The sequence below is a fragment of the Drosophila suzukii genome, chromosome 2L, assembly GCF_043229965.1.
Source record: "Drosophila suzukii chromosome 2L, CBGP_Dsuzu_IsoJpt1.0, whole genome shotgun sequence".
NCBI classification, from domain to species: domain Eukaryota; kingdom Metazoa; phylum Arthropoda; class Insecta; order Diptera; family Drosophilidae; genus Drosophila; species Drosophila suzukii.
This window is the reverse complement of record NC_092080.1, coordinates 14441088-14453627: the sequence shown is the minus strand read 5'-3', so window position 1 is coordinate 14453627 and position 12540 is coordinate 14441088. Positions and strand designations below refer to the sequence as shown.

General features: G+C 39.8%; 2 protein-coding genes and 1 long non-coding RNA gene across 6 annotated transcripts in view; 2 read left to right on the top strand and 1 right to left on the bottom strand.

Moving 5' to 3' along the window:
- Nucleotide 1: 1 nt before the first annotated feature.
- Nucleotides 2-8551, bottom strand: LOC108021657 (uncharacterized). 3 transcript variants are annotated; one of them, XM_070996419.1, is made up of 5 exons: nt 8323-8551; nt 7918-8088; nt 7762-7851; nt 556-833; nt 2-475 (listed from the first exon to the last, which is right to left on the bottom strand). In XM_070996419.1, the coding sequence occupies exons 3-5, from the start codon at nt 7842-7844 to the stop codon at nt 84-86; spliced, it is 753 nt and encodes a 250-aa protein (XP_070852520.1). In that variant the 5' UTR covers nt 7845-7851; nt 7918-8088; nt 8323-8551; the 3' UTR covers nt 2-83. The 3 variants fall into 3 exon arrangements, with proteins under 3 accessions (XP_070852520.1, XP_070852521.1, XP_070852522.1); XM_070996420.1 differs by lacking the exon at nt 8323-8551 and having other exon boundaries at nt 97-475; nt 7918-8147; XM_070996421.1 differs by lacking the exons at nt 7762-7851; nt 8323-8551 and having other exon boundaries at nt 97-475; nt 7918-8147.
- Nucleotides 6010-7014, top strand: LOC139353121 (uncharacterized). 2 transcript variants are annotated; one of them, XR_011604277.1, is made up of 4 exons: nt 6010-6166; nt 6467-6637; nt 6704-6793; nt 6848-7014. It is a non-coding gene; the product is annotated as an uncharacterized lncRNA (long non-coding RNA). The 2 variants fall into 2 exon arrangements; XR_011604276.1 differs by lacking the exon at nt 6010-6166 and having other exon boundaries at nt 6422-6637.
- Nucleotides 8552-9077: 526 nt separating the features above from the next.
- The window catches only part of ssp3 (short spindle 3), a 33218-nt gene continuing 29755 nt past the window's right edge, over nt 9078-12540 (top strand). Inside the window, exons 1-2 of the mRNA XM_017089346.4 lie at nt 9078-9741; nt 10240-12534. Of these exons, the coding sequence (XP_016944835.3) occupies nt 9558-9741; nt 10240-12534 (2479 nt within the window). The 5' untranslated portion in view covers nt 9078-9557. The remainder of the gene's footprint in view (nt 9742-10239; nt 12535-12540) is intronic.

The window sequence follows — 12540 nt, the reverse complement described above, 5'->3', positions numbered from 1 at the left end:
ATTCTTTTTAAGCTCATTTTTTTATAGATTCGGAATCAGTTTTCGGTGTTACACATTGCCATTAATAAGTAAAATAATTAAAACTATTTGTAATTGAATAACACAAAATTAGATTCGTCATCTTGCAATTTCTTAAAAGTTCGAGACATAAATTTTGCCAAGTGCACAGTTCTTCCGTTCCACCAGATCTGCTGGTCGTTTTGTTTATGCTGCTGTTGCTGTTGATGCTGTCCCTTCTCGTATTCCCATGCCCGGCTCCTCCTCCTCCCGATCCATGGCAGCGCCTCAAGTCCAGACTGGTCCTGGTCATGGACCCTTGTCCCTCTTCGTACCTTACTTGTGCATCCGCTCGGGTTAACATCTTCTTCATCTGCCTCGCTCGGAGTCGTGTCCGTCCCCGGCATCGAATTCCTTTGGTGACCAAGTCTGGCTTCTTTAACCTCTCCTTGCCAAGCCATCTTCTTCGTCTCAGGCACTGTGGATTGCGAGTAGAAAATAATACCAAATATTATTATTTATCGGCTACGAATTTTAGTTATTAATATATTCACTTACGTGCAATCCCACATTTATCGAAAAAGAATCGAAACATAGGGTTCACCAGCTTCTTCGCAAGGGCGGCGTCCATAGGCGGTACAAGAAGGAACCAATGGCCGATATCAGAGTGGTAGTCACATGCACACTGTATTGCAATGGTACGTATAGAAATTCCAGACCCTGAAGAGGATTTGGTCGTATCGTATGAATATTGGAAACCGGTACTATGGCCATGGTCGGGAGTGCTAGGATTACAACAGCAGACGGAAGAAAAGGATTTTAAGCAAAACTTGTGCCTAAAACATATATAATATAAAATTTGAAAACCAAATAAAAAGACTTTCTAAAAGTGAAGCAAAATGACAAGGTAACACCTACATATGTACATATGTACTTAAAAAAAAAGGTAATATTTCTATATCCATCTATTGACGATATTGTGTACCTCTTAAGCTCACTGTGCCCCACCAAAAGCGGCCTTGGTTGGCTCCAGGAATGTCTAAGCAATTTCCAGACAACTGGAGCCACTTCCTCTGCCCGATTCTTCGCTTTCACCTGCTCCTCCCCCTGCCCCTGCCCCACGGCCTTGGACAAGGCTTTTTCTAATGGTCGGCTCCACGAATGTCGTGTCTCCTCTTCTCCCCAACCCTCAACTGCCCCCCCTCCCCTTAAACTTCAGTTCCCGATAATGTGGCATTGACTTGGCAGCAGTTATTCCAGTTATGTGTGCCACACTTCGTCAGACATGCAGCTATATGCTCCGGTTACTGCACTCCTGGTCCATCAATATGTTCAAGGATTTTTTCATACTTCCAGGCATGCCCATGACGTAGGTTGGCACTCGGGTTTCTCTGAAATATGAGAACAATGCTGCCAAAGAAACTAGCTTTATGCATCAGTACTCATAGTCTACAATTTTTAAACCACTCATAGCAGAGAGAGTCATATAAAAGGGCTAGCCATGTAAATTATTTTATAAACATCTGATTTTAATGGCAAAAATGGAAGTTTACGCAACTCAGTTAAAACATACATATTTATGTACAAAGGTTAGCTGAAAAAGCAGCTTGTTCTAAAATTATTACAAAAATATTTTGATTTAAGGATAAGACAAAAGTACTTTCACGTAGTGACGAAGCGCACCTGGAAAATTTATGAAGGTGACTAATATATATAGCCGCAGGATAGACTATCTGCTGTGTTGGTTCAATCTTAGCGATCGAAAGGTATCGCATAAAATAAAGGGATTGCTTACTAAGACTTTAAAAATATCAATTGGTTTAAGAAGTAACGAAATTTAAGATGTTGGGGCCGGTGGCGTTTAATTACCCAGGTTAATAAGCTTTTTGCATTCTTCCTGAAATTATTTAGCTGATCGTATAAAAAATTTAGTTTACAAAAATTAATGTCATTAAAATCTTTTGCAAATCGTCAGTAGTTTTTTACCCTACAGGATAAGGGTTATCTGATAGTTGGGTCACTCGACTACAGAGTTCCTTCTTGTTTTTTTCATTATTTTCAAATCACTTATTGTATTTGCTCTTATAAGCCAATGTCTCTTAATCTTACCCGTAAAATTTCCGCACAAAAATATATTTTAAGATTACGACAAAAAAAAAAATTCGAAACAAAACGCAATAAGACATTTTTTTACGATTCCCAGAAATAAGCAAAATTTATGCTTTGACCTTGTTGCTTATGTGAACTTTGAATAGCAATCTGCAATCAAATTCCCTCGAACTGCTAAAGTGATGAGGTGATAACATTTTGTTAGACTCGCCTTAATTTTGCTAGCGATTGCAGCTATTAAATCATATTTCAAAGACAAAATTCGTTTAGTTATTTTTATACCCGTTACTCGTAGAGTAAAAGGGTATACTAGATTCGTCGGAAAGTATGTAACAGGCAGAAGGAAGCGTTTCCGACCCCATAAAGTATATATATTCTTGATCAGGATCACTAGCCGAGTCGATCTAGCCATGTCCGTCTGTCCGTCTGTCTGTCCGGATGAACGCTGAGATCTCGGAAACTATGAGAGCTAGGCTATTGAGATTTGGCGTACAGATTCCTGAGCTTCTTACGCAGCGCAAGTTTGTTTCAGTAGACTGCCACGCCCACTCTAACGCCCACAAACCGCCCAAAACTGTAACTCCTACAGTTTTGTATTGTTCTCATCAATACCTATCGATTGACCTAAAAAAAAGTTTGCCACGCCCACTTAAACGCCCACAAACCGCGAAAACTTGTGACGCCCCCAATTTGCATGCTAGATAAAAAATTTTAACTGAAATGTATTGGTGTTGTCAATACCTATCGATTGATTCAAAAATAAATTTGCCACGCCCACTCTAACGCCCATAACGCTTAAATCTGTCTACCGCCGGTAGGTGGCGCATTTTAATCTCGCTTTGCTGCTTGCATATCTCCATTTCCCTTTGAGTAACGGGTATCTGATAGTCGAGGTACTCGACTATAGCGTTCTTCCTTGTTTATCATCCAGAATGGTTGCGTTGGGAGTTCTGATTGTTGGGATCGTGTTCCTGCTTAACATTGTGCAGCTTTTGGCCTCCCCCTGCCAGGTGATAGGTATTTCTAATTTTTAAACTTATTTAATTTCGGTAAAAACTTTCAAAAAGCCGCAAGTTCCGAAGTTTTCCAAATTTTAAGAAAACATGTATTTTGGTTACAAATAGCTAGGTCGGCTTATAAAATAACCGAATTTTTGGCATTATTTGGCAAACTGTAACATTTATTACAATTATTATAATTGAAGGGAAAAATCTAGATTTTTTTGCAAAGTATCACATTTTGCCCAGCCGAAATTAGAATACCCTTGCATAAAACTTTTGGCTTATAATTTCTCTGTTGTTCCTATGACAGCTTAATGTTAAGATTGTATAACTTAAACGTTATACGGATAATTCTACCGAACTACAAAAATATAATGTATTTTCAAAGGGATATTCACTTTTACCTGTCAGTTATTTTTTTTGCTAGTTTTATTTTAAATAGAAAAATGTTTATATCTAATATAGTTTACCTAATTTTATTTTTTAACTTTTAACAGGTTTTAGTGGCACTCTTTCACACCGTTTGCAGGAAAAACGTTACCCAAGGTGGCCAACTATTGTTAAAATCGGACCATCCATTAAAAAGTTATAAGGAAATAAAGAAATCGACGCCGTTCTGTAGTGTGCAATTGTGAACAGTCGCTTTACTGCATATGTATCTCCCTTGCACTCCCCTTAGCTGAGTAACGGGTAACGCTATAGTCGACTATCAACGATGGCATCGACTATTGCGATTTCTCTTGTTGCATATAAAATCAGCTGCTTATAAACTTTATTGAATGTAAAGGATTTAAAAAGATCATTAAAACAATAATAAAAAAAGTTCAAATTCAAAAGCTACCAATGGTTTTAATATGGACGTGGTCACGTAGTGACAAATCGAAGCGAGAGTGTAAGTATAAAAGCTATACCGAGTTCTCAGCGTTCATATGGACGGACAGACAGGCGGAGAGACGGACATGGATCAACTCGGCTGGTGATCCTTATCAAGATTATATATACTTTATACTTTCCGACGAAACTAATATACCCTTCAAAACAAAAAAAAAGTCGATAAAAAATGTCTAAAAATATAAAAACTTATGATATTTCGTTTATCTTGATATTTCTGTAAATTTTCTAGAAGTCGGATAGCTCTGTTTATACATTGCTCCCACACGTACGTCCTGCAAGAGTATATAAACTTCGGCCCTCCGAAGCTAGCTTCCTTTCTTGTTTCATTATTTTTTACCGAAATGGTACCAAAATCATGGCATTACGACCATCCATTGCAAAGTTTTGCTAATTAAATTAATTCTAGGCCATTTTCAAATTTAGACTTATGTAGTTGATTCTGTTACAATTCTGGGCTATTCGATCCTGTGCTTATTTTTGTTGTATTAAACCGATTGAGCTGAAAAACAACTCTTCTACTTCTTTTTGAAAAGCCCCCCAGTTTAGCGGAAAAAATTTAGAAATGTCTAAATCTCAAAGGGCTACAGTTCCTATGCGCCTTATGCCAAAGACATGTCATTTAAGAGATACATTTTTTACCTTTACAGTTTCTTGATGAAAATCATTTATAAAGTGTATTTATTTAGTGGATCGTATAATAGGTGAGGTGTTTCTATTTGATTTATTTGAAATGTATCCAATGAGTTTTTCCGAACAAAAAAGTAAACCTTTTGTTTAAGGTTCATATTTCATTAGGACATACATGCATACATCATTTTATAAATGTGGAACCTTCTAATAATTAAGATAATATATATTGATCATTGCAATATTGCCTTCTCTATGTAAAACAAAACATTGTGGCTAAGGAAAAGACCAGCCCCAAGAACGAGCTTCAAAATCCCGTCTGCTCCGGACATCCCGAGTATAACTCTATCCACCACTCAATTCAAATAATGGTTTCCCCCAAAACCACCACTCAGTAGTCGCCCCACACAAAACTCGGTGTATGTGTGTACACCCTCTCAAAAGCGACTCCATGGCGAGCGGTAAACCAACAAACAAACAAACAAGCAAACACATACCGCACATGGGCCTGAGAAATTCACACTCAGTTGAAACGGAACGAAATCGGAGGTCGAGTGACTGCCACCGCGATAAATCTCGTGGGGAACTGGTTATTTTGCCTGTGCGCCTGTTCGTTAGAGTCCATGAATCGAAATCGTGTGGCTCAAGTGACGATATTGTCTCTTTTCGATTTCGTTTTCCCATCGTTGGTTGCCTTAATTCGAAAATTAGTGTTGGTTAAGTTGCAGTCGCCCGGAAAAAGGAAGTGATATTCGTTTGAAGAAGGCACTTGCTAGCTGTGATGCAACTTGTTTTTAATATCTGGTGGCAAAACAAAATGGGCTTGGAAACTAAATACTCGCTACTCAAAAGTTGAGTGTTTGACGGGGCAAGTGGGGAGCGAGCTAGTACCGACTCCGGGTTCTTTTACTTTCTTGTTTTTCGCTCCGCTGGCGATTACATTTCGAACAACTAGAGCAGCAGCAGCAGCATCATTTAGGTTTAGACCGGAATTGTAACAGGCCCGCAGCTTCGATAGACCGGTTTTTCAAGTCGCCGGCGATTATTCTCGCTGTCTAGTTGTCCCGCTCCACCGAACACTAGTTGTCTCGTTTCCGCAGCAACCCCTAAAAGTATGCATTTCTCAATACTACTTTCTAGCGCCATCAATTTGAAAACTTATAGAGTGAAGGGAAAGTTTACAGGCCAGCTGCCATGGGCCATAAGATACCCTTCCCTTCAGTTCTGCAGTAGGGACGCGGTGACATGGCTCAAGGCAAAAAGCTTTTTTGTTTTTTTTTTTGTGCCTAAAACGCTGTGCCGCTGTTGACGTCAGCAGAGAAGTCGGCGCAGTGTAGAAGACTGCCTACGAAAACGATCGTGCAACAAAGTGAGGCAGATATTCGAAGCTTCCCTCTCTTTCTTTGTCTTATAATCTGCCTGCACTCGGCGCTCTCAGAGACAAATTTCGGCAGGTCCGTTATTTCTTTTGAGTCTCTCCGTTATGTTCGGCTAGCGACTAGTGTTTCGGCGGAAAAATTTTCGTGGCGCAGCGACATGTGAGTGCCCTAATATTTTAGGAGCATTATTGTATATCAAAAAAAACAACTAATATTGTTTTATAAAAGTAAATTATTTGATTATAGTAAAATTAAGTAAATTGAATTTACTTATAATGTTATATTTACTTATTATACATTCTTACTACAATATAATTTTTTAGTTAGGTTATAGAAAATTAGTCCGTTAAAATGGATTTAAGTATTTAAAACATTTAAGTATTAACATTTTAAAAAAAGTCGTATTGTATTTTTTACTCAAGGAGTAAAAACTATATAGTCGGATATATTTCACTTTAGAAAGGGTATAGGTGCAGTGGCACGCGCCAACAGCGAAGAGAAAACAAAAGAAATCTAGTAAAGGGGTGAGAAGACTTGGTGCATTCTGTTTGAGTGATTGAAAGGGAAGCATCAATTTTAATGGTGCGCAGCAGAGTTACTTTAATCGTTTAGTTAATATAATAAAGTCAGGTAAGTGCTACATTAAGTTTAAGATGTTGTGCATTGATCTTAGTTTAAAGTACGTAAATTTTGAAGGTATTCAATGGGTTCCGTTAGCCGAAAGTGGATGACGAAATGTTTTGTGCCAATAAAAATCGTGCAAAGGGTTAAACACAGCTATAAAAGGTAAATATACAATTAAACAAATAAAACGCATTTTTTAAACATATGTTTTTTCAGGAGCGTTGGCCAAGGATTCAGAGGACCCGGACAAAGGTTTAAGAACGGCGATGTCTAACGTTAAAAATAAGCTTACGAAGCAAAAAAACAGAAACAATAATTGTACAATTTTTGAAAATCTAAATAGTACCATATAATTAAAATGAATTAAAATGAAATGAATTAAATTCTATATTTTTTTAATTGAAAACTCAAGGAAAAATTCTGATTTTCACAAGTGATTCACTTGGGACGTGTCCCTTGCAAGTGATTTCACAAGTGAAAACTCAAGGAAAAATTATGATTTTCCCAAGTGTTTCACTTGGGACGTGTCCCTTGCAAGTGATTTCACAAGTGAAAACTCAAGGAAAAATTCTGATTTTCCCAAGTGATTCACTTGGGACGAGTCACCGGCACGTGACAGGCCATACGAAAAATGAGTATAAGGAACAAGTGAATTCCCGTAGGACTTCGAAAAATTTTCATTTGAATTTTCACTTGTGAAAATGCGGACATCCCATACAATTTTCTATATGGAGCGTCACTTGTTCTTCACTTGTGCAAGAGGACATGTCCCACGGGATTCACAAGGTGATTCACAAGTGAAACTTTTTTTTTGGAACTGAAGGGTTCAGTTCCAAAAAAAAGTTTTACTTGTGAATCACCTTGGGAATCACCTGGGACATGTCCTCGTGCACAAGTGAAGAACAAGTGACGCTCCATATAGAAAATTGTATGGGATGTCCGCATTTTCACAAGTGAAAATTCAAATGAAAATTTTTCGAAGTCCTACGGGATTTTACTTGTTCCTTATACTCATTTTTCGTATGGCCTGTCACGTGCCGAATCACTTGGGAAAATCAGAATTTTTCCTTGAGTTTTCACTTGTGAAGTCACTTGCAAAATGCGTTTTATTTGTTTAATTGTATATTTACCTTTTATAGCTGTGCTTAACCCTTTGCAGGATTTTTATTGGCACAAAACCTTTCGTCATCCACTTTGGGCTAACGGAACCCATTGAATACCTTCAAAATTTACGTACTATAAACTAAGATCAATGCACAACATCTTAAACTTAATGTAGCACTTACCTGACTTTATTATATTAACTAAACGATTAAAGTAACTCTGCTGCGCACCATTAAAATGGATGCTTCCCTTTCAATCACTCAAACAGAATGCACCAAGTCTTCTCACCCCTTTACTAGATTTCTTTTGTTTTCTCTTCGCTGTTGGCGCGTGCCACTGCACCTATACCCTTTCTAAAGTGAATTATATATCCGACTATATAGTTTTTACTTCTTGAGTAAAAAATACAATACGATTTTTTTTAAAATGTTAATACTTTAATGTTTTAAATACTTAAATCAATTTTAACGGACTAAATTTCTATAACTTAACTAAAAAATTATATTGTAATAAAAATGTATAATAAGTAAATATAACATTATAAGTAAATTCAATATACTAAATTTTACTATAATCAAATAGTTTACTTTTATAAAACAATATTAGTTGTTTTTTTCGATACACAATAATGCTCCTAAAATATTAGGGCATTCACATGTCGCTGCTCCACGAAAATTTTTCCGCCGAAATATTAGTCGCTAGCCGAACATAACGGAGAGACGCAAAAAAAAATAACGGACCAGCCGAAATTTGTCTCTGCGAGCGCGGAGTGCAGGCAGATTATAAGACAAGAAAGAGAGGGATATATCCGAATATCTGCCTCTCTTTGTTGCACGATCGTTTTCGTGGGCCCTACTGCAGAACTGAAGGGATGTTGGGGGTAAAAACAACAAATCAATTTTAATACCGAGCTAATTGTTATTGCTATTTAAATATTTAAAATTATAACATAAATAATAAAAAAATAAAATACCACATTATAAAAATAATAATGATATTATTAATAAGTACTACTAAACAATAATAATATCGGACTATTTCTTGGCTTACAATAGATGCTTGTGGGTACAAAATAATACAAAAGTTCCTACTGATGGAAAGATAGTAAGTTGTTGCCAAAAATTAGTTGTTGTTAAGTTTTAAATGTACTTTTTTTTATCTAGAGATCATAATAACATTGCATTTCTTTTTGTTGAGATGCTCAACCATCTAATTCAGATCTAAATCAGTTTTAAATTTCAAATTGTCGCCTTATATCGATTAACTGCGCGCTCCCAGCGATACTTGCAGGCCTATCGATTGACCGATTGCACTGGGCCCCCCAAAAGGCAACCCTGCGCTCGAATCAGCTGGCTCTGCTCGGCCGAAATTGGCAGAAATACTTCAGTTTATACGCAATTCTAAAGGATTTTCCATTTTAACCGGCCTAAGACAAGGAACGACGTTCAGGCACAGTGGAAAAGATAACTGCTAAGCCCCGATCGACCAGGTCGCGGTGGATTTAACCAAGGGACTTCGTGGAAAAATGCTGTCCATTTGCGTTGCGAAATTCTGCGACAAAAACAACAAAGAAGCGACGCCTCAAATAGGAGCTACTTGAAACTAGAAATAATCAATTAAACTCGAAGCGAAGGCAAGTGTTTCCTGCGGCGGATTGCAAAAGTTGGGGAGTTCATCAGGATTCGGATTGCTACAAAGGACGAAACCAAAAGTCGCGTGAACAGCTGCAGCAGCTGCGTGGGCAGCGACGCGGGCAGAGACGCCGGCAGTGGCTGCGCAGCAGCAGCAACAACAAGCTTTTCGGCCTTTTTTTCGCCCAACAATGGAAATGCGAGAGGTCTTGAGTCGCGAGGGCAGAGAGGCGAAGAATCTGCTAGTCTACCAGTTCTGCGATGAGACAACTTCGAGTGGTGCCAGTGGCTCCGTGGGCGGAGGAGTTGGAGGAGGAGCAGGTGGCGACGGAGGAGCAGCTGTTGGAAGCGGAGGCGTTCTCTTGAACGGCGACTGTAAGACCCGCAAATTGTTGCATTTCGATATCCGGTACTTGAGGAGTTTCTGTAGTATTTTGAATACATAGTCACGATGTATTCCAATTAGCTTTGTAAATCAATGTGCACATAGAAATTGGAATCAATGTTGCGTGAGAAGACCATGAAAATGATCTATTTCTACCCCAAGAGCCCTAATTTGTCTTGGTATTGTTAAGAATCGTAGAAGTAAAAGCATTGTAGGACAGATATCTAGATGATTGTGATGAAACAAACTTTAAAAGATTAATGCAAACAAGGTATACACTTGTTTTCGTTATGAAACTATAACTTTTATTATTGCATATACAATGCTGCTATGTCGCTATTTATTATTATCCAACTCGAGATAAAAAACTCCGTTTCTTTTTAAAATCTAATATCATGTTAAGAACTAAGTACCGGGTATTGGATAGTCGGCTACTTCGGCTACTGTTTAGCATTGCATTTCATATTTAAATGTTGAATATTTTTCAGGCTTTCGTAAGCCGCCCATGGTGCCGCCTAAGTCGCCCAACGGTACGCCAAAAAACTGCCAATCGCCCACTTCCCCACGACTGAAATCCTCTGGAAGCGTGGGCGGAGGCGGCGGTGGGAGCAGTGGTCCACGCGTGCGCAGCGCCTCCACAGGAAGGGATAAAAAATCGGAACTGCAAGCCAGGTACTGGGCATTACTTTTTGGAAATCTACAGAGAGCCGTCAACGAGATTTATCAAACAGTGGAGTGCTATGAAAACATTTCCAGCTGCCAGGAGGCTATACTGGTGCTAGAGAACTATGTGCGAGACTTTAAGGCGCTGAGTGAGTGGTTTAAAGTTTCCTGGGACTATGAATCTCGACCACTGCAGAACCGACCTCAAAGCCTGGCCTGGGAAGTACGCAAGAGCAATCCCACTCCCAGAGTTAGAACTAAAAGTCTCTGCAGCCCCAACAATTCGGGGAAATCGAGTCCAGCCTTGTTTCCAGGTTCTCAATCCGGAAAAACCTCACCTTGCTGTGAACATGGACAGATTTCGCCCAAGAAACTCTTGCGTGCCTACGACCAAGTGCCAAAGGGAGCAATGCGACTGAATGTCAGAGAACTTTTTGCAGCCAGCAAGCGAGCTACCCAAGGATCAGCACAATCTGATAACATGGAAGGTCCTTTGGATTTGAGTGGCGACAAATCAAACTATGTGCAGCTCAACACCCAGTATTCCCAAACAGATCTGGAGGATCCACACTTAACCCTAGCAGATGTTAGGGAGAAAATGCGCAGGGAGGCAGAGGAACGAGAAGCTCAGGAGAAGATTAAGAAGGCGGCGTTAGAAGAACTAACCATTCCAGTAGCTAATGACCATACAGAGGAAATCTCAAACAAACTTAATGTCCCCTTAGTGGAACAACCGATCATAAATGAACCGGAGCTATGCAATAAAAATGCTTTGATGGCAACAGCTCCGGAACCCACAGCACTAGAGATGACTGTAGCATCTCTGGAGTCCATGGAGAATGCTTTACTTAACCAACAGGCCAATAAAGAGCCCACGCCACCTAGCACTGTCGTTAAACCCGTCGTGGAGCTGTTCAAAAAGTCACAACCAATGAATTCCATAACAGGAAATGTTGTCCAAAACAGTCCCCTTAAGTATTCCAGTGTGCTAAATCGACCAGCCAAGAAGGCTGTTCCACCACCTGGTGGAGTAGCAGGTCATAAGACAATAGCAACCAAGCCGTTTCAGATAAAGACAAATTCCGCCCAACCAGTCAATGGTTTACGTCGCACCAAGACGGCTCCGGCTCCTACAAAAACGACTGGTAGGAGCGGATTGCAGCCACCTCCTAGACCCTTGAGTAAAACAGAGTGCTATGGCCCACCCAATAATGTGGCCTCAAGATTGTCAGCACGCTCCCGAACAATGCTAGAAATGAACGGAAACACCAGAAACACAAATCCTTCTACCAGTGTCAGAGCTCTGCCGAAGAAAACTCCAAGTTCCATTCTAAGCACTGCCAGAAGAAGTACCATGAGTTCTAGACTCAGTTCCAGGGAGGATATAGCCAGTTCTACATCCACTCTGAAAGCTAGCAATGAACAGCTCTCTAATTCAAGAAGCACTCTAAAGGCAGAGGAGCGACATTCCCAACCAAAACAGATCCAACTCCCAACAGATGCTAACGATGGTTGGTTGACTGTAAAAAATCGCAGGAGGAGCAGCATGCACTGGGCGAATAGGTTCAATCAGCCCACAGGCTATGCCAGTTTGCCTACGTTAGCGTTGCTAAATGAGCAGCAAAAAGAACAGGAAAACAAGGAGAAGCAGAAAGGAGCGGGAGACGGCAAAGCCATTGGAAAAACCGTTTCAGCTAAAGCTGGAGCGTCTGCCGGGGAGGCTAAGGTTAAAGCTAAGACAACATCAACAGTCCCAAGACCCGAAATTAAGAATGCCAAGGCTAAGGTAAATTCTTTCCCAGTGCAGAGAACTACAACCAACCAAGTGAAGAAAGTCGAGAAGCTCGAAAATTCAGAGAACACCGAAAACTCCGAGACAAAAGTTGTTCCCTCGCCAGCAACTTCTTCAAGTGGTACTCGTAGTAGCAGCAACAATAGTTCCATTGGACGCACTTCTATTATCAAGAGACAGAAATCGGATCTTACTGGGCTGAAAATGACGTCCTTGCACAAGGAGTACATGAGGAGTGAGAAGTATGCGCTGAGAAAGCTGCAGCAGAAGGAGCTGGGCATAAAGCAGACTAACAGCAGCTCCTCCTCCGCAGAAACCGTTGTAGAATGTGGGT